This window comes from Engraulis encrasicolus, chromosome 20 (genome assembly GCF_034702125.1).
Source record: "Engraulis encrasicolus isolate BLACKSEA-1 chromosome 20, IST_EnEncr_1.0, whole genome shotgun sequence".
NCBI lineage: Eukaryota > Metazoa > Chordata > Actinopteri > Clupeiformes > Engraulidae > Engraulis > Engraulis encrasicolus.
In genome coordinates, this window is record NC_085876.1 from 5,492,734 (window position 1) to 5,514,363 (window position 21,630).

The 21,630-nt window shown below is 42.0% G+C and overlaps 2 protein-coding genes across 4 annotated transcripts in view; one reads left to right on the plus strand and one right to left on the minus strand.

The window, feature by feature from the left end:
- The window catches only part of LOC134436135 (Na(+)/H(+) exchanger beta-like), a 34,486-nt gene extending 18,612 nt beyond the window's left edge, over positions 1-15,874 (plus strand). Inside the window, exons 7-13 of one of the 2 annotated variants that reach the window (XR_010032165.1) lie at positions 3,792-3,862; positions 7,417-7,572; positions 8,132-8,255; positions 9,061-9,168; positions 9,938-10,010; positions 11,088-11,215; positions 11,414-11,460. Coding sequence is in view for 1 of the 2 variants with exons in the window: in XM_063185184.1 (XP_063041254.1) it covers positions 3,792-3,862; positions 7,417-7,572; positions 8,132-8,255; positions 9,061-9,168; positions 9,938-10,010; positions 11,414-11,462; positions 13,800-14,124 (906 nt within the window). In the remaining variant the exon portion in view is untranslated. Of the gene's footprint in view, positions 1-3,791; positions 3,863-7,416; positions 7,573-8,131; positions 8,256-9,060; positions 9,169-9,937; positions 10,011-11,087; positions 11,216-11,413; positions 11,463-13,799 lie in introns of those variants that run through there. The other variant, XM_063185184.1, reaches the window with a different exon arrangement.
- Positions 15,875-17,039: 1,165 nt separating this feature from the next.
- Positions 17,040-21,630, minus strand: part of LOC134436136 (regulation of nuclear pre-mRNA domain-containing protein 1A-like) — a 19,807-nt gene continuing 15,216 nt past the window's right edge. The window contains exon 7 of one of the 2 annotated variants that reach the window (XM_063185186.1): positions 17,040-19,312. In XM_063185186.1, the coding sequence (XP_063041256.1) occupies positions 19,163-19,312 (150 nt within the window). In that variant the 3' untranslated portion in view covers positions 17,040-19,162. Of the gene's footprint in view, positions 19,313-21,263; positions 21,425-21,630 lie in introns of those variants that run through there. The other variant, XM_063185187.1, reaches the window with a different exon arrangement.

The following is a 21,630-nucleotide window of genomic DNA, read 5'->3' on the forward strand; positions in this document are numbered from 1 at the left end:
CTACAGCAGTAACTGCCTCATGTAGTCCTGATGACCTTGTTGTTCTTTTTAACTCCTCCTGCCTGGAGATTCTTGATGCAGTGGCCCCTCTCCGTCATAAATGCTCCAACTTTAAATCTAAGGTGTGGCTGGATGATAACGCTCGCTCGCTCAGACAGGCCTGCCGTAGAGCCGAACGGAGATGGAAGAAAGACCACCTCACTGTCTCATTTGAAATGTTTATGTCTACCCTGTCTTCATTCCAGTCAGCTGCCAAAGTAGCCAGAGCCAAACACTTTTCTAACATAATCAACCAGCACTCAAATAGGCCCAAAATTCTTTTTAGCACCATAAACACAATCATCAACCACCCTCTCCTACCTGCCCCCCTCATAATGTTGTCTTCATGTGAGGAATTCTTGCATTTTTTCATTGCAAAAATTGAGCTACTTTTCCAGCCCCATCTCCATCCCCCTCAAATACACCACCTTTCCACCCAACATCTACTCTCTCACAATTTGACCCTATATCCTTGACCTCCCTAAAAGATATTATTAAGTGTATGAAACCCACCTCCTCCCCTGGTGACGATGTTCCCACTCTGATTTTAAAAGAAGCTCTAGATGTTTTAGGCCCCTCCCTACAAATGATTATAAACGCCTGTCTGACATCAGGTGTCGTCCCAGCATGTTTTAAGCATGCAGTCGTCCAGCCGTTGCCTAAAAAAGACAATCTGGACCCAAAATGTCTGAACAACTATAGGCCTATTTCCAAAGTCCTGGAGAAAGCTGTCCTTGCCCAACTATCCCCTTACCTGTCTCAGCATGCAATCCTTGAGCCTTTTCAATCTGGATTTAGAGAATTCCACAGTACTAAAACGGCACTGCTGAAAGTTACAAATGACCTACTCCTCACCCTGGACTCGGGTGAGAATGCAGTCCTGGTTCTGTTGGACCTCAGCACAGCTTTCGACACAGTCGATCACAACCTCCTCCTAAGCCGCCCGGAAGAGTGGGTGGGGATCAGTGGCACAGCTGTTCTCTGGTTTAAATCATACCTACTACACAGAACTTTCTCAGTCTCCATTGGACATTCCTCCTCTTCCTCAGCACCGGTCTCATATGGGGTCCCACAAGGTTCCATTTTGGGCCCGGTACTCTTCTGCCTGTACATGCTCCTCCTAGGTAACATAATTTGCCAACACAACGTCTCAATTCATTTTTATGCAGATGACACTCAGTTATACATGCCACTAACAACAAAGGACTCAGCCCAGCGTTTGTTGGACTGCCTGGACGCTATTAAGTCTTGGATGACCGACAACTTTCTCCAACTTAATAATGCAAAAACTGAGGTGATCATCTTTGGTTCCCCTAAATCGATTTCCTCTGCAACTGCAAACCTACCCACTCGGTCCTCTTTTGTTAAGCCATCAGCCAAAAGCCTTGGGGTCATTTTTGACTCTGAACTCTGTTTTAAAAAACAGATAATGCGGTCATTAAGAGCAGCTACCACCAACTCAGAGTCATCACCCACCTCAAGCCTTCCCTATCCTTTCAAGACCTAGAAACCGTCATTCATGCCTTTATAACATCTCGGCTCGACTTCTGCAACGCCCTCTACCTTGGCCTCCCCCAGTGCCAGATGGCACGCCTACAACTGGTGCAGAATGCTGGGGCTCGACTTTTAACTGGCACTAGGAAATACAAACCCCAACTCCGATGAAGTTGGGACGTTTGGTAAACAGTGAATAAAATCAAAATGCTATCATTTTCAAAACATTCAATCTATTCATTAGATGGAGAATAAGGAAAAGACAACATATTAAGTGTTAAAGCCGAGAAAAAATATTGTTTTGGGGGACATATGTACTCATTTCTAATTTGATAAATCCAACACGTCTCAAAAGAGTTGGGACGGTGATCAGTGAAATTTAGTAAACATCCAAATAAGATAAAACAACAAAGAAGAACATTTCAAAATGAATTGTACTGACGGACAATATAGGTGTCCAGGTATAAGATCATCACAGAGAGGCTGAGTCACTCAGAATTAAAGATGCAAAGGGAATAATTACCATAGTTATTACATACATTTTTGAATTCCCTTTGATTTACCACGATTTAGTGTATATAAGACATTTTTGTTAATAAAATCATTGTATAGGTTCATGACATCATGAAATATATATTGGCTGTAGTCTCACTCTAATTCCTGGAGTGCTAGAGCTATTGAAAATAAACCATATTAAGAATGCTTAATGCATGAAAATGACACAGGGGTTTAACATTCTCCTAAGCACCTGAGCTCACTTGAAATAGACCCAGAAGACATGGGAAACTGTCCTTTGCTTACAGAAGTCAGCAGAAGTTGAAGAAGTCCATTCTTTTTGACAATAATAGAGCATTGCACATCCTGTGCTACAGTGAAAATGGACCATCCAACTTGTGTTAGTCCTAGCTTCAAAAGTCAGCCTCCATGATGGCATGCGGATGCAGTAGTGCATTGGTTAAGATGTTCTCACTCATCTGTAGAGTTAAATACAGTGCTGAATGGTATAAATGGGTTTTAAACAGCATGAAAAGCCACTCATGCATTATATTTTGAAGGGAGATCTTCGATTACTGCCACATAGTAAGGTCAAATTGCATTCTCTACTATGTTTTAACAGTTTGGCTCCATCATAAGGACCAGCATGTGATAAAATGGTGGGTTTTTGGTCAAGACCTGTCACACTGCAAGCACTACAGAAAGGAAAACATTGCAAAACATGACAAGGAATACACCCACCATTTAAGCTGGTGAAATCATGTCCAAGATAGGAATTAACACTGTTTTTTATATAAAATCATCTCATCGGTTAATGTATTTAACTGTTAAGTGTTGTCGTTTGTTTTGTTTTTAGTCTTCCTCGACATTTGCTGCCATTTATTGTCCCCGTCCCAACTCTTTTGAGACGTGTTGGATTTCTCAAATTAGAAATGAGTACATATGTCCCCCAAAACAATATTTTTTCTCGGTTTTAACACTTAATATGTTGTCTTTTCCTTATTCTCCATCTAATGAATAGATTGAGTGTTTTGAAAATGATAGCATTTTGATTTTATTCACTGTTTACCAAACGTCCCAACTTCATCGGAGTTGGGGTTAGTATGACCACATCTCTCCTGTCCTTTCCTCTCTGCGCTGGCTCCCTATCTGTCTCAGAATTAAATTCAAAGTACTTCTTTAAATCTTTAAATCTTTACATGGTGAGGCCCCCTCCTATATTTATGACATGCTGCACTGCCCCTCACACAGATCCCTTAGATCCACCGACAAAGGCCTTCTCCTAGTGCCCCGGTCCTGTCTTGTCAATAAAGGAGACAGAGCCTTTGCCGTGGCAGCTCCACCCCTCTGGAATGATTTGCCCCCCAACATCAGACTCGCCCCCACTACCTCTTCTTTTAAATCCAGACTAAAAACATATTTTTATACTTTAGCATTTGCTTCTTAGTTCTTACCTTTTTGCCCTTTAACACCTTAAATATTTATTTTATTTTATTATTATTATTTTTTACTTTTACTTTTATTTGGATTTACCATATATAGGCCTATATTCTTGCTTATTGCCCTTTATGCTGAAAATTGTTTATTATGCTGCTGAAACTATTTTACTGTTTTGATTAACATTTTAGTTAGACAATGTACAGCACTTTGGTCAGTTTTACTGTTTTTAAATGTGCTTTATAAATAAAATGTACTTACTTACTTACTTACTAAATGGAAGCAAATGGTGCATCATTATCTTTCTTTCTGTCTCTCTGTTGTAGTTCCTAGATCACTTGCTCACGGGCATCGAAGATGTGTGTGGACACTATGGACATCACCACTGGAAGGACAAGTATGTACTCCGTCATGTAGTATACTCTTTTTGTTTTTTAAATAGTTTTTATAGGCTTTTTATGCCTTAATTAGATAGGACGGTCTGAGATGATGACAGGAAGCGACTGGGAGAGAGAGATGGGGGTTAGGGTGCATCAGTTGCCCCCTATGAAAAGATATTGCCTTGGCCCTATAGTAAAAATGTTCTACACCCAGTAAAATCACACTGTGTAAAATATTTTGAAATTTGGATGAAGTCTACCGGGGCCACCAGCCCCATGAAAATAGAAAATAATGGTGATAGTCAGAATCTTGGAATAGAAATGGACATTTTGCTGCATAAAGCTACCCAATAAAAAACATATCGTCTCAGCTCTGTGATAAAAATGTTCTATGCACAGTAAAATCACTCTGTGTAAAATATTTTAAAATTTGGATGAAGTCTACCGGGGCCACCAGCCCCATGAAAATAGAAAATAATGGTGACAGTCAAAATCTTGGATAGAAACAGGGCTGGACTGGCCATCTGGCATGGCGGGCATTTCCCGGTGAGCCCCGCACCCTCGTGGGCCCCCATTTTTTTTTTTACATTACTGAAAATAGGGGCCCATGAGGGTGCGGGGCCCACCGGTGAGTCAGTTCTCCGGCACTAGTAATAATGAGGGGGCCCCCTTAAATCCAAAAGTGCCCGGTCCCTATTTATCGCCCAGTCCAGCCCTGAATAGAAATGGACATTTTGCTGCATAAAGCTACCCAATAAAAACATATTGCCTCAGCTGTGTGATAAAAAAATGTTCTATGCACAGTAAAATCACTCTTTGGAAAATGTGTTGAAATTTAGATTAATTCTACTTGGTCCGCAGGCCCATGAAAATACAAAACAATGGTGATAGTGATGGGCAACCTGGATTCCAAAGTCCAGTGCCACATATTCCAAATATAGCCAATATAATGAACCAGCTGACCCACTGCCAGTATCAAGCAAGAGATTGCGAAGTTGTAAGACTTTTGTGTGCTTCACCTGTGGGCCTACAGGATTGTACAGGTAGCTGTTAATACCTGGTGGAACATCTGTACTAAAGCTGTGAATGCTCCTTGGAATTACTTGTGTTTTTTTTTAAAGAAATCCCTGCAGTAGTTCAATAGAGTACATACAATACAACTGTATGTGATGTTGGAAAGAGTGGCTTCCCAAAACCTGTACTTAAGTGGCTTCTATGTCATGGGTATCACCAGGTCCAGAGTCCATTGCCAAGGGCCTCTCAGGTAAGTTATGGTACTCATCTGATGGAGTAAAGTGAAATACTTCCACAGGCGATGGGATAAAGAAGTAATGGCACTCTTCAATACAGTTGTATTGACTGCTTTGTAGCCTAGGCATTCCAAGGAATATTCACAGCTTTGGTACAGATGTTCCTCCATGAATTGTAGGCCCACAGGTGAAACACACAAATTTAACAGTCATGCAGCTTTGCAATCTCTTGCTTGATACTAGCAGTGGTCCAAGGCAGCAAGGAATTGATATTGTGTTGCAAAAGAGCAAATTTGCCTAAATATAGCAGTTCGACCATCAGTCTGTCCTGAGACTGAAGTCTGTGTAAGTGGATCGACTGAATACACAACCTGCTTAGATATTCCTTCTGTTTGTGCTCCCAATACAGGTGATCTCAATTCTAATTACCTCATCAACCTGGCTTAAGTGGTAATTAGGCTCAGCTGGTTCATTATATTGGCTGGGGCAAATGTGTCACACGGTTTGTCCACCTCTGTTTTAAGACAATGGCAAACCTAGATTCAAAAGCTACAATCCAGTGCCACAGATTTCAAATTACCTGGTTTTACCTGTCCAATTGCCCTAACTGGAAAGGTAAAACTAGGTATGTCATTTGGAATATGTGGCACTGGAGTTCAGCTTTGGAATCCAGGTTGCCCATCACCATCACCATTATTTTGTATTTTCATGGGCCTGGTGGACCCGGTAGAATTCATCTAAATTTCAACATATTTTACACAGAGTGATTTTACTGTGCATAGAACATTTTTATCACAGAGCTGAGACAATATGTTTTTTACTGGGTAGCTTTATGCAGCAAAATGTCCATTTCTATTCCAAGATTCTGACTATCACCATTATTTTCTATTTTCATGGGGCTGGTGGCCCCGGTAGACTTCATCCAAATTTCAAAATATTTTACACAGTGTGTTTTTACTGGGTGTAGAACATTTTTACTATAGGGCCAAGGCAATATCTTTTCATAGGGGGCAACTGATGCACCCTAATGGGGGTAGGTCAGCAAATGACCCGAGCCAGAATCGAACCTGGGTCATCCGACGGCATAGCAGTAGTACCCTACCGTTAGAGCTACAGTGGGGCCGTGAAATATACTCTATGAGGATTATGAGTATTAATATACTCCATGGAGATCAAGAGTATCATATTGCATACTACTTTATGGGCTTTTAGTGTGTTCTATTCTGCCAGTTTCTGTCCACTAAAAAACTGTAACTTTATGACATTAGAGATAAGTCTTAACTAACACATTACAGCTTACATAGTATGCACATAGTGCTATAGTGTGACTGAGGTGTTCCCGCACAGTACGTCCCCCTCGGGGCCGCAAACTCACCCCCTCGTCAACGCATCGGTTTGGTAATGGGGGGGGCACAGTAGGAGACCACTGAGCTAAAGGGCCGGTCAGATAGCCCAATGCTACAGTACCGCACTGTGTTGAGGCTTCGGGAGTTCCACGCCACACTCTGCTAGTTGTCTTCCGTTACACTAGCCTAAGTGAAAGGTGACTGGTACCATGCTCAGCGTACCTCTTAAGTCATGGAGGAGGATGGGGGAGAGCAATTGTTAATTATTCCCCCCACCAACCTGGCAGGTCGAGATTCGAGAATCAAACGGGCAACCTTTGGGCTACAAGCCTGACACCCTAAACGCTTACACATGACTACCCATGACTACTAGTACGTAAACTAGATGAATACGCCTAACAGCAGAAAAATATTTTTTGTGCAAATAGTTTGAACAACAATGTTAGTTCCACAGCTTTGCCAATGTAGTGGTGCCAGACTACACTTCTCATATTATAGTTTGACTTGCCAGGTTGCAACACTCTGGGATCCTAAGGAAATACTGAATAGTTGTTTCAGAAGAAAGTAACAGCAATAAGAACACGCAGTCCAAAACTAGGACACTAAAGCACTTAAAATGTGTGTGTCTTGGCAAGGCATTTGGCAGCCAGGGCCTGTAAGCTTTCAGCTTTTGTGGGTGATTTTACATCGGTCGATTACTTGGCTGAATGATGATGTTGGAATCTAGCTAGCCGTACAAATAAATATTGATGAAAGTCACCCCTGTTATTCCTCCTTGGCACAGCTGCTTCCATAAGGTCTTAAGGTCAGAAGTTGATGAAGCCACAGATACTCACACAATGTCTCTCTCTCTCTCTCCCCTGTCTGTGTCTGTTTGAATCTCCCTCTTTCCCTTCACTTGTCATTTGTTTCTTTTTTCTCTTCCTTTTTCTCTCCCCCCCCGCCCCCCTTCCTCTCCCTCTCCTCCTCCTCCAGGTTGAGTCGTTTCAATAAGACCTATGTGAAGCGCTGGTTGATTGGCGGTGAGCGCTCCCTGGAGCCTCAGCTGATCTCCTTCTACCACAAGATGGAGATGAAGCAGGCGCTCATGATGCTGGAGAGCGGAGGATCAGCACCTAATGTCTCCATGAGGTGTGTGTGTGTGTGTGTGTGTGTGTGTGTGTGTGTGTGTGTGTGTGTGTGTGTGCGTGTGTGCGTGCGTGCGTGCGTGCGTGCGTGCGTGCGTGCGTGCGTGCGTGCGTGCGTGCGTGCGTGTGTGCGCGCGTGCGTTGGAACTGATTGCAGGCACTCATGATGCTGAAGACAGGAATATCTGCATCTCACGTCTCTGTGCACTGCAGTCTGTTGTACAGTGCGCATATGTGTGGGATGGAGCTCAATCAAGCCTTTGCTATGTTGGAGAGCGGAGGCCCAACGTGTGCGTGTGTGCCCGTGCGTGTGTGTCTGAGCAGGTCACCAACACCAGCCCCAATTGACAGGGTCGCCATAATAAATCCTGTAGATCTGTGATCACGCATATTGGATAATATTGTGTGTGTGTGTGTGTGTGTGTGTGTGTGTGTGTGTGTGTGTGTGTGTGTGTGTGTGTGTGTGTGTGTGTGTGTGTGTGTGTGTGTGTGTGTGTGTGTGTGTGTGTGTGTGTGTGTGTGTGTGTGTGTGTGTGTGTGTGTGTGTGTTTTGTGTTTGTCAGGAATATCCAGCCCAGGCGCTCAGTGGTTCAGGTTCAGGAGCGTCTGATTCCACGCCTGTCTAAAGGAAGAGAGCAGGAGATCAGGAAGATACTCAGGGCCAACCTGCAGCACACCAGACAGAGGGTAACACACACACACACACACACACACACACACACACACACACACACTTTCATTGAAGTTATTTGTGCCCACAATTTTAAATTGAATTTCCACAGACACAAATTGAACATGGCACGATCTAGGCAATTGAAAACACACTGATCAGAGGGATTATCCATGGTTAAGAATTCTTATGAGTTGACACAGTACCTTCTGTAGTAGTGATTTCCAATTATTGAGGATATTGAACAATATTTTAACCCTTTTTATGCATTGGTTTTGAGAAGCTCTGCAAAGTAAGCCCCCTAGTGGCCAGCTTGTGCACATGTCCCAAACTACCAAACATCAGCACGACATACTGACATTTGTAAAGCGCACACACACACTCCTGCACCCTAAACTGATTAAACACAAACAGGAATTCATCAGGATGTTCACCTTTTGTTTCCTCGGTGCTCATCGGCGTATACTCTCAAAGTTATGCAGGATAGAGGTAATCCAAGGCAATCATTGGTATTGTCTCCAAATAAATAGAGTACAACTTACAGCCTTGAGTGCCTTGGTTTTCCTGTATCTTGTACAAGTCTAAACTGACTTTGTATTCTGTTTTTTTTGTTTCATTGTTTTGTTGTTGTCTCTTTCTCTTTGTATGTGTCTATATCTCTCTCTCTCGCATGCGCACACGGTCTCTCTCTCTCTCTCTCTCTCTCTCTCTCTCTCTCTCTCTCTCTCTCTCTCTCTCTCTGTCTCTCTCTCTCTCTCTCTCTCTCTGTCTCTCTCTCTCTCTCTCTCTCTCTCTCTCTCTCTCTCTCTCTCGCTCCTATAGCTGCGCTCCTACAGTCGTCACAACATCTTCGAGGACCCTCTGGAGGAGGAAGAAGAGGACCTGAGTGAAGCCCAGATGAGGAAGAAGAGGGTGGAGATGCACAGGAGGGTACGTATACACACACACACACACACACACACACACACACACACACACACACACACACACACACACACACACACACACACACACACACACACACACACACACACACACACACAGACACACACACACACACACACACACACACACACAAAAAGCCCGATTTGATAAGGGATAAGTATTACGATATGAACCACTGGTAGTTCATAATTACCCCCACAACTCTGTTATGTCTTATTTTGTGGTGCATTTGGACGGGTTAAGAAAAGGTATTTTTGCTCATGGTTCAATGTTAACGGGATAGGACGCAATCACAAACACATATGTGTGCATTCACACAGGACTTTACTTATCTCTGGACTTATGTGTTTCGCAGAAACACAATCGATAATTTGCGCCGGAATTATTACTTCACAAATTACAGACATGGCGCATTCGCATGGGACCAAGAACTCAGACATTCTCCATAACTAGTCCGAATTATGTGGTCCATAGGTAATGAAAGTCCTGTGTGAATCGGGCTTTAGGCTCTCTCATACACACAGACCTGTGCCACAATCTTTATATTTAGATATCTGTTCCATGACTGAGGTACCCTGAGCATGGTACCATCCTGCCGCACTGCCCCCTTGCCCAGGTGAGGCATAAATGTAATTTCATCGTGTGCAGTGTGCGCTTGTGTGCTGTGTCACAATGACAATGGAAGTTGGAGTCTCCCTGGTGGGATTTCACTTTTTTTTTACTTCACAAAAAAAATGTGTCTGCCTCTTCCCAGATGAGTCACTACCTGACAGTCCCTGCTAAAGCCCCAACTTCTCCAGCTATCAGAAGAGTGAGATTTGAGTCAGGTGAGATGCTCTTTTATGCCATAAAATGGCATTTTAGTTGATAGTGGTGTGCATTGGCACTGCCCTCACGATTTGATTACGATTCGGGAGGTTTCGATTCGATTCGATTCAATTCTACGATGCATTGCAATGCATTACATTTCTACTGAAAGCAAACCAAATGTTTCATCAGTCTGATGAGGCAATACAAGTAATCAGATACTGAGCAACATTTTATTGGCTGTTTTAGTCTTGCAGTTTTCAATGCTTTGAAGTGCTTTTATTTAATTCAACATTCATTTGCTCCTGAAATATCCACAGAAGTAATCGAAACAAAAAAAATTCCCGCAGCGATTCTGGAACTTGCCGCATTGAATTGAATTGTCCATGCCCTGCATTGCATTGCATTGCATTGCCAAATTGATTATTGTTGACACCACTACTAGTTGAGTTTTTACTGAATTTAGATTGTGTTTGTGTGTTTGTTTTAATGCATGTGTGGATTTCTGATGATGTCAACTGTCAAACTGCTACTGGCCTCATAGAACCTACTTTTATATTTGTGTTTCTTCCTTTTTTTGCTAACATGATCACCGGTGAGCAGGAGTGCTCTGCAACGGTATTTATTTGCTTTATTGGAAGTAACAATTCTAAACAGGAACACCAAGTAGTTTTATTAATCTTAAATATTGTTGCAGCTCAATTTCTAATTGGATAAGCCGTACTTAGGAATTTGCTTCGCTACCACTAATATATAATTGCACTATTGCTGTTTTCAGGCCAGAACAGTGTCGGCATGCAGGGCTCTAAATTAACTTTTTTTCGGATGTCAATTTTCTAGCCAAACACACACTCAGTAATGGGTCAAAGTGACTAGTAAGCTGTTTTTTTCTACCTGCCAAATTTAAATTTCACCAGCATTTGGCTGGTTGGCTGGTGTTAATTTAGAGCCCTGCTGGCACGGTACCTGCTCCTGTTACATACGGAACCAAAGTCTTTTCCTGTGAACCACCCACGTTCACACCAAATTTTGTTCTCTACCACATGTGACTGTGTGTTACACGGATGAACATACTGACGTCTACATTGTCGTTACAGTCCACAAACAGTTCCAGAACGCTCAGGTTTTCGGCATGAAAACATTAGTCAGTTCGAGATGAGGTGCTGGAATGGGTACCAGCACTGGTCTCTGTTTGCTTCAACACGCAAAGTGGGTCTGTTTCTTTGTAAGTTGTCAAAACCTGATAATTGTGCTTCCCCTTGCAGGGTCGCCAAAAACCCTGCTTTAACTACTTGATGTTCCTTGCAATATGAAAGTACATACTTTTTTGCCCCTAAAGTCAACCAGACAATCACAAATAAACTCACGAACATGTGGGTAAACCTAAACCTTTCCTGTCCATCTATCCATCCTCCAATTTCAGACAACCAGGCGGTGTTTGGCTCCTCCCCTGACTCCACCCCTCAGTCCAGGTTAGTCAAACATTTACTGTAATTTATTCCTTCATTATGCGTTCATTACATACAAAGACCAACGATTACATACAGTGAGTCCAATATGTATTTGATCCCTTGCTGATTTTGCCGGTTTGCCCACTAATAAAGACATGATCAGTCTATAAATTTATGATAATAAGTATTCAAACATGGAGAGACAGAATATCAAAAAGAAATTCCAGAAAATAACTTAAATTAATATATTTTAATTTATTTGTATTTAATTTAGGCAAATAAGTATTTGACCCCTCTAGCTAAAGAAGATAAAGTGCTTTGTGGCAAAGCAATAGTTGTCTAGCACTGAGGTCAGATGCTTCTTTTAGTTGATGACAACGTTCCTCCATATAGTAGAAAATATTTTTGCCCATTTTTCTTTGCACATTATCTCTAAAACATTAATAGTTTGTGGCTGTAGCTTGGCAAATGGGAGGTTCAGTTCTCTCCATAGAATTACTATAGGGTTAATATTTGGAGACTGTCTAGGCCACTTCACGACTTTAATATGCTTCTTATTGAGCCACTCCTTCGTTACTTTGACTGTATGTTGTGTATTATTGTCATGTTGGGAGATCCAAAAATGGCCCACCCTTCAGTGTAGTGGTGGAGGAAAGGACGTTTGCACTCAGGCTTGCACATTACATGTCTCCCTCCATCCATTCGTTGACGACGTGAAGTTGTCCTGTGCCTTGGCCAGACAAACACCCTCAAACCATGATGATACCACTTTCATGCATGATGATGAGGAGGGTATTCTTGGGATCATAGACAGCAGTACTCTTTCTCAAAACACATTGAATTGTGATAATGCCAAACAGCTTGATTTTGGTTTCATCTGACTACAGCACCTCCTTATCATATCCTAAACCAGTCTGATGTCCGTTGGCAAACCTCAAGTGGGACTGCACAGGTTCCTTCTGATGTAGAGGTACCATGTGTGCACTACAGGATTTTAAACCTCTGTGGCATTAAGTGCTACCAGTAGTTTTCTCAGTGAATTTGGTCCCAGTAGCTTTGATATCATTGCCTAGTTCATCCCGTACAGCTCTAGGGTGATTTCTTTCAGTTCTCATGATTATCAAATCCCTACAAAAGGTCAAATCTTGTATAGAACCCCAGACTGGCTGATGGATTGTCATTTTGTATTCCTCACACTTTGGAAGAAATGCATCAACAGCTGGGTCATTAATACCCAGTCTCTTTCTTGTGGCTTTGCAGCCCATTTAATCTTTGTTCAGGTCTAAAATCGTGTCCCTGATATCATTTGACCACTCTTTGGTCTTTCCCATGCTGGTGAGGTTGGAGTGTGACTGATTCACTCATACTATGGACTGATTCTGCTGATTCAATGTGTCTTTTATGCATGTTAGTATGTACAGGTGTCTTTAATTCAGATGACAAGTTGATCCGAAGTGCCCATCTGGTCTGTGGGCCCGGAACTGTAATCAGTTGGCAGGGGATCAAATACTTATTTTGCTCGATGAAATGGAAATAAATTAATATATATTCTCTTCAGTTAATTTCTGGATTTTCTTTTTGATATTCTGTCTCTCCATAATAGAATACATATTATCATAACATTTATTGACTGATCATGTCTTTGTTAGTAGGCAAACCAACAAAATCAGCAAGGGATCAAATACATATTGGACTCACTGTATATATACAGACCCAGTGTATGTGTCTGTATATCTGCTTAGTATGCGTTTATGGCAGTCATGGGTGAGCTAGGGCAGTCATGGGTGAGCAGTTAGGGCGTCAGACTTGCATCCCAGAGGTTGCCGGTTCGACTCCCGACCCGCCAGGTTGGTGGGGGGAGTAATCAACCAGTGCTCTCCCCCATCCTCCTCCATGACTGAGGTACCCTGAGCATGGTACCGTCCCACCGCACTGCTCCCCATGGGGCGCCACTGAGGGCTGCCCCCTTGCACGGGTGAGGCATAAATGCAATTTCGTTGTGTGCAGTGTTCACTTGTGTGCTGTGGAGTGCTGTGTCACAATGACAATGGGAGTTGGAGTTTCCCAATGGGCTTTCACTTTCACTTTCACTTTCTATGGCCTTTCTAGTGTGGTGATTTTATTGAGGATGGGTAATGTTTGGGTGTGCATATGTTCGTCCATTTGCTTTGTATGTCTAAAGTCAAAGTGAATGTTATTGTCAATTCCACCATATGTGAAGGGTATTACATGTTGGCAGTCAATGAGTGTCTATGTACTGGTAACTGCAATACCGTGGAGTCTTTTGTGGTCAGGACAGAGAAATGAAATGGGCCAAAACAGCATTTCCATTAAAAATGTGTCATTTTCCAAATGCAGGTTCCAGGTGTCGGTGGTTCCGTCGTTGCAGGTGACGCGGGCGCCCATCGCCCCCATGGAGATGGTGTCCCAAGACTCTGTCAGCCTGGTGGACGAGTCATCCTCCCCCAACAAGCTGCCCACACTGAAGGAGTCTGAGACCACTACTGGGGGCGTGTCCAACGGCACAGGTAGCACTCTAGGGGCGGAGTTGAGCAAGAATATAGGGGCGGAGCAAGAGCATCTGAAGCTGCCCAGGTGTTTCAGTGACCCAGGCCCCAACCAGATAGATGAGGAGGAAGAGGAGGAGGAGGAGGAGGAGGAGGAGAAGAAGAAGCTCTCTTGATACTGAGGATTTATTTGTTTGTGTGTGTGTTTGGGAGGGGGGGGTGCTTAACTCACACAGGACACCATCAACAGAGGTTTTATAAAAAGATGTCACTTTGGGTCTTGGTGCGCGTGCATGCGCGCGTGTGTGTATGAACACATCTCTGGTAGATGTTGAGCAAACGTATCACAGACAAAACGTAACACAGATGAATGTAGACCATCTCACACACACAGTCCCACCTTTACAAAACAAGCACAACAATAGCGAATGACAGAACAGCAAAGAAACACCACTCATCCCCAGGTCGTGTGCGTGCGTGCGTGCGTGCGTGCGTGCGTGCGTGCGTGATGCTCTTCAACTGCACTGTCATGCCTCAGTGAGTGTGTCTGATCACATTTAAAGGTAGAGTATGTATTGTTTTAGTTGGTTATTTCCTACCCATTCACAAATGTTTCCTTTTTCAGAAATTGTTCCACCATCAATTGCTATGTACACTTTTCATACATGAATAGGTAGATCTTCCAGATGTCTGCTATTTTGAATTAACTGGCATAGTAGACATCTTTGACGAGTCCGACGAGTAAATAAAAGTTTATTACTATGTACAAATTTGGGAATGGGTGGGATACATTTTGAAAGCAAATGATTAACATTACATTCTCTACCTTTAAAGAAAATGACGACTCATGTCATAGCCATGGTCAACTCGGAAGATAAAATACTGATGCTTGTGATAACCACACAAGGGACGATGCATGTTTTAACTCACCCGTATTGGTCGTATACTGACTAGCACAGCACATTCTCAGGGACTGTGTGAAAATTATGTGTGCGTGTCTGCTTGTATATGTTTGTATGACCTTTATAGTGTGAATGGTCATTTTTATTGAGTATGGATCAAATTTGTGTGCGTGCTTGTGTTTGTCCATTTGTTTTGTATCTGTCTTTGCGTGGCTTTTTTTGCAGTGTGAATCGTAATTTTAAGTGTGGTGTATGGATTTGTAATACTGACATGCATGGTACTTATGCATGCCACAGCGGACTTTGTAAGTGTGTGTTTGTGTGTGTGTGAGAGTGAGAGTGTGAGAGAGAGTGTGTGTGTGTGTGTGTGAGAGAGAGAGAGATGGAGAGAGTGTCTGAGCGAAAGAGTGAGTTTTTGTGCATGCAAATCAAATGCATTAAAAATGCAGTGGCAACAAAGCATTTGCCAGCTAGCATTCGAATATATCAAAGCAGAGCAAGCTTGAGGCAGCCAGTGCTAACTTTTGAGGATGTGAATTCCTCTCGTGCAGCCTTCACCACATCACCTGCCTTCTAAGCATCCTTTCAAGGACGAGAGGACGCTCCCTTAGAAGTAGACTCCTACATGTAGAGGAAGGTTCCCTTAGAATTAGAATCCCACACGTAGCGTTTTCTTTATGTAGAGCTATACTATCATGGGATATTGCACACTAAAATCATATGGCCTTGCTTGACGAAGTATGCACAAAGTCCCTGGTACATCAGGCTTAACGACCACTTTCTTTTTTATCTTGATGTTATGTTTCTACAAGTATGTCAAATGAGTTCGGGTTGCCAAAGAACACATTTTGTAAAAAAAATTAATGAAAAAAAATCTGACATGATGGGAGTTTTACAGTTGTATTCAAAACCCAGGAAAAAAAATGTGTTCATTCATTTAGCGCAAAAAAAATGCAAAACATTTGTCTGTGATTGTAAAATAAAGATATTATAATTATTGTAAAATAAAAAACATAAAAGTCTTCATGAAGTTGTCATCATTGCTTGCAGGTAGACATTTCTTTAGACACACAAGCACAAGCATTCTCAGAAGTATGATGTGCACTACTACTAAATTTAACTGTTCTACACACAGTTGTAAAATGAAATGCTCTTGGACCAAATTAACACACCCATCACATTACTAACACACATTGCAGCAACTACATATAGACCATAACAATTAAAAACAAAATGTTTTAAATATTCAAAATGTTTGTCATTTTTAGGAGGTTATGGGTCTAGGACTATGTTCATAATTTGGGAATTATGTGTAAATCAGTGAGTTGTGCTCAGTTATACAAAATGAGAGTTGGTGCAATGGATTGCGTATTACATTTTTATGTGTTTTATAAATTGCGAACTGTTTTGTGCCATTATATTGGCTAATTTGGTTCCAGGTTTGTGTATCTCTTTGAAGAGTTCTGCAAAAGCACACAAAGTCCTAGTAAAATGTAGGCCTATACACACTTTACATCAAAATTGTTCTTTGTTGTAATGTCATTTCAAAAATGTAATAGAATTTAGACATCATTGTGTACATCCATCCTGAGCCTGTTACTGCTGACAACCTGAATTACACAATTATCTTGGATTTTTTGTGCATTCACTTTCAGTGAGTGACACGTTCTGAGACGTAACTTTAATTACACTTTTGAAAATTGCATGAATTTTAATTGACGTCTACTTAACATAGACTTAAAATGTGTATACATGTCACTGGGACACCCTGTATAGCCTATGCCATGGGGCAGTCAAGGTCGATTTGGGATTACTGTTTATTGGATGACTGGTTATGAACCTGATCAATGATTTCTTCAGAGCATTATATTCTGAGCCCTTAAACAAGTAGCAGAAGGTCAAAAATGAATACAAGTACACTGCATTGTGGAATAGCTATTTGCATGTGTGCACCCACGCCGACAGTTGATGAATGGGTGGTTATGCAGTAAATACATACCAGTTGTAAAGTGTATTACGTGGTATGAAATCATCATTTCTGTCTTCTAATAAATCAAGTGTCCACCAGGTGTCAGAGTTGCAATAGAGTGAAATGAGAAAGAGGATGCCCCCTGCTATGGAAATGCACCCAGATACTGTAACCATAAAATAGTAGTAGGCTACAAATGTAAAAAACACAACACACAAAATCTTTGGGTTTGGTTTATTATTTTTTCACTGGAAATGTCAGCCCTCGGTGGCTACAAGTTACACTACAGACAGCAGAACAAAAGTTAGAGCCCAAGAGTAGTCTTTTCTTCGTGCCCTTTAACAGGCTGCCATTGGTTTACGTTGTGTGTCCGTTATATTGTTATAGTGTGTCCAGAGGAGTACAGGAGACTGTGTTCAGAGAGCCCAGAAATACAAACATCAACATCTTCCATTTTTGCTTTTTTTAAAAGATTTGTTTTGAAGATTCACCTGTGAAGATGATGTGGTCTACTTTTCTCTAGTTCTCCCTCTTTCACACACTGACTCACTCCCTCACTCTCTCCCACGCACGCACGCACACACTCAACAAAATAAAAATGGCAGCTCCTCACTGATTCCCTTCCGAGACCAACACTGACAGTTTACGAGGCCCGTGCAAATGAAATGCATACAGGTTTGTGTGTATACTGGAGTAGTAAAAGTAGTAGTAGTAGTTGTGTTGTGAACGTCACAAATAAGTTATAAAAACACAGAGAGCTTGGGAAGTGTTCTTATGAGCACAGCAATGGGGAGGAGTGACAGAAACAAACTGGTGACCCAGCCTGGTGCTATAAGGACATAAATTATGTTAAGAAATACACGAAAACTCGTCCAGGCTCTCTGTTTACCCAATTATTACTCTCCAACATAGTCACAGTCACAGTCACAGTCACACACACACACACACACTTCAGAGTGAGAAGTGAGTTATCTTGGGCACACAAGTTTCCTTGGACATATTCTCTGGTACACAATAAAAGTTCATGTGGACACACTCCTGTAACTGAAGGCGTAAACAGTGTTTTCAGACGATGCCTACTAGTGAGCCATACACAAACACAATAAAATAATAACAATTCAAAAGATCATGATTTTAAACAAAGGTGTGTGCGTATTGTTTTAGCAAAGGAGTGGCAGAACAACCTTAACATCCAATGGTTGTTAGGGAGAAAAACAATAAAAAAACAAAACTTAAAATATCAGCAAAATCTGCCTGCAACATGGTAACGGCAGAGACAGAGCAACACACAATTACTTAATTAAAATACTGCCACCTTTGCCACGCTAGGGGGCGCTGTAGTAGTATATGGAGCGGGCGTGTTCCACCATACCCCTTAGGCCTATCCTCTCACTCTTCCAGTCTTTATAATAACATCCAAACCCAGTTTAAATACAAAAATATGCTCCAGAGAGAGAGAGAGAGAGAGAGAGAGAGAGAGAGAGAGAGAGAGAGAGAGAGAGAGATAATCTTTTTCTTCTTTATCCCCACCTGTATCCTAAATAAGCAGGGAGATGATTGGATGAGAAGCAGTTGGGGTTGGGGTCAAAGGTCATGGTAACGTTGAATACCTGTTCTCTTGCGGCCTAGTTTGTTACGGTTTTTGTTTCTCCTTATGTAGATCAGCTGGGAGTATACACTCACGTACCGCATCTCGAATAGCTCTTTTAAAGGGCCTCTACTTCCTTCTTTGCTTGCTTGCTTGTGTCCTTGTGCAGATGGACCCTACCCTAGTGCACTACTGAGACAGCGTTGTGAATGTGAACACGGCTGCTGGTCCACTAGCTAGGTGACAGGAGAAGGAGGGAGGGAAGGAAAGGAGACAGCAGCACACCTCCTAGTGAGCCAAGCAGGAGAGATAGGGGAGAGTGTGGGACGGAGGAGGGAGGTGAGGGAGAGAGAGAATAGAGGCATTGCAAAGTAGTATGTCAAATGTAGGACAAACAGAGTGAAAGGGGGGTGGGAGAAAAATGTGAAATGCCATTGAAAAGAGACTGAGGAGACAAAATAAGACAGAGAGAGAGAGAGAGAGAGAGAGAGAGAGAGAGAGAGAGAGAGAGAGAGAGAGAGAGAGAGAGAGAGAGAGAGAGAGAAAAGGAGGCAGATAGAAAGAGAGAGAAAGAGGCTTTAAAGTGGGGTGCAAGCTACACAACACTAAGGAGGCGGGAGGAGGGAGGGACCAAGGGACCAGAATGAGGATGGCGATTGGATGACAACTGTGTCCATCAGTGCGGGTGAGTGGTATGTACACCAATACGGGAGATCAAAGGTCAAAAGGTCGGGGCGGGGCAAGGGCGGCACAGGTCAGTTGGAGGGGTTGTAGAGGTCGGCGGAGGGCAGCTGCACAGGTGTGCCCGTGACGCTGGGCAGGAGGGAGAGGTCGGGCAGGCTGCTGAGGCGCGAACGCAGCTCCTTACGCACCTGGGACACTCGCGCCAGCTTACGCTTGTACTCCTGCAGAGACACACAGACACATATGGCATTGAGTTACAACTCGTTAATCACAATCCAAACCATTAGTCGTGGTGCTAAAAAATCACTCACACACACACACACATACACTTACAGTAAGTTAAGTCCCAAACACGCAAAGTGATAAGACAAGGCCAATTAAACTAATACTAGCAAAACGTATATGCTGCACAACTGCATGTAACTTAAGGACCATTCAAGACAGGAATACCACAGTTGAAGAAATAAGCAGTAAGGAGTAGTGGTAACCTGCAGACAGAACCAGGAGCATCCTCCTTTAGCCAACCCATTTTAATCTGGTCTTTTAGATCTCAAATATGTTGAGAAATTATGTGAGCTTTGAGTTGAAATATTAAGTGTAAATGCTTCCCAGTAGACTATGATCGATGTCCTTTGTGCTTTCAGTCTTTTTGTAGTGAATGAAAAAAACGTTACATTTTGTTCTTTTGTGCGTGTTCAGTTGGTGGACTGCGTCATTCCAGTCAACATTTGTTTAAACTGTGTTCGTTTTTGTTTTATTTTGTTTTTTTTTCACCCATGTGATATTCAAGCATGTTCTTTCTTTGTACCAGGAAGGATAAATGTATATAATCTAAAACCTCTGTCAAGATAGGAGTTATTCTAATGGTTCCCCTTTAGATTTCCCTCTGGTTCGTGAGTACTGAACAGCCTTGCTCTTGAGGTGAGGGCCATCCCACAGATAAACATTTATGGTCAAAACATTCACACCCCTACGTGTCCATTTTAGGTTTCTGTGAACTAACGCACTCAAACTGCTGTTTTCTTTTTCTTCTTTTTTTGACAAAACAATTGTGTGCTGTGCAAGAATTAACCAGGGTGATTTTTGAAACCCCTCTCAATTGACAGTGGAAAATGTACACACTTACATCCATGTATGAATCACATGAAGTTATGTTATAAAGTAAAAGTTATGTTATATTAGTTGTAGGGTTTGGCAAGTTTTTTTTCCTTAGAAAAATAAATATGTTAAGACCAAATGTTCAGAGTTCAGTGAGTGTAAAAGTTATGCTATGTATAGTTGTAGGTTTTTGAAAAAGGTTTTTCTTTTCAGAAAAAAATATACCAAGATTTTTTTAAAAGAAGAAGTATTATATATAAAAATGTATAATATAAATATTATTAGACCAAGATTTTGAGAACATCTTTCAGTTCAGTAAGTGTACATGTATGAAAGTCATTAGAGATCATAGTTCAGGCCACAATCTGCCTTAGAGTGTGGCTGCAGGTTTAAGTTTAAATGGTGATGTCCAGATAACACAGTTATAAAGATTTGTGGAAACACTTTCTGTGGATTAAAGACAAAATCCATCTTTCCATCCTGACTTTAGGTATTTCATCAACTAGCACAATAACTAATGCTTAGAATAAGCATGTGGTTAAAAATGAAATAAATGCATACATCGCCCACAACACTCCCCATGCTTACGTTCCACTTTGTCTTAAATGTGAAATAGCCCAAAAATAAATTTTAAAGAACTGAAGTCTAAAAAACATCAATGAGCCATTAGTGGCCATAGGAAAGTTTTTTTCCTGTTTTTTCCCTATTTCATTCAACAACCAAATGGAAGTCATGCATGTTTGGATCTGTGGGTGTCAACTCTGACTAAGCAATCTCTTGGAAGCAAGTGAGGCACAGTGTTTGCTTCCAGTGTTGGAGTCAGGCAAACAGGACACACACATAAGCACACGCACGGATGCGCGTACACAAGCACGCACACACACACACGCACACACCCTTGTGGGGATATTTAACAAGCAGTGACCATGCCTAAAGTACGCTTTTTTTATACGCCAGGACTTTTTTTTCAATGTGTGCAATGGTCAGCAACTGATGTTACACATGCAACACAGTCTGTTCACGTTTGTCTTTCTACAAAAGAACTCAAAGTGCTGAATAAAAACGTATGCAATTTAAAAGAGGAAATAACAGAGGAGTCATGGTTTGTCTTTTTTATTTTTTTTATTTTCTTAAAGGAAAGACCTGTGAAGGAAAACACACAAACACACCATTCTTACCAATATCTCTCCCTCTGACATGCACACTCACACACACTCACGCACACTCTTCAGGGCCTGTGAAGGAAATGGCTTGACAGTTACTGGGTTTGGACAGTTAGACGGACACGCGCGCGGGCACACACACACACTTTTCAACATACAGTCCTACCAAGACATTACCCATCGGTGCAAGAAGTGGGGAAAATAGCAGTGGCTATTGAACCAGATTGACATGGGACACCAGGTGATGTGTGATCTGACACGACAGTAGAAAGAGCCAA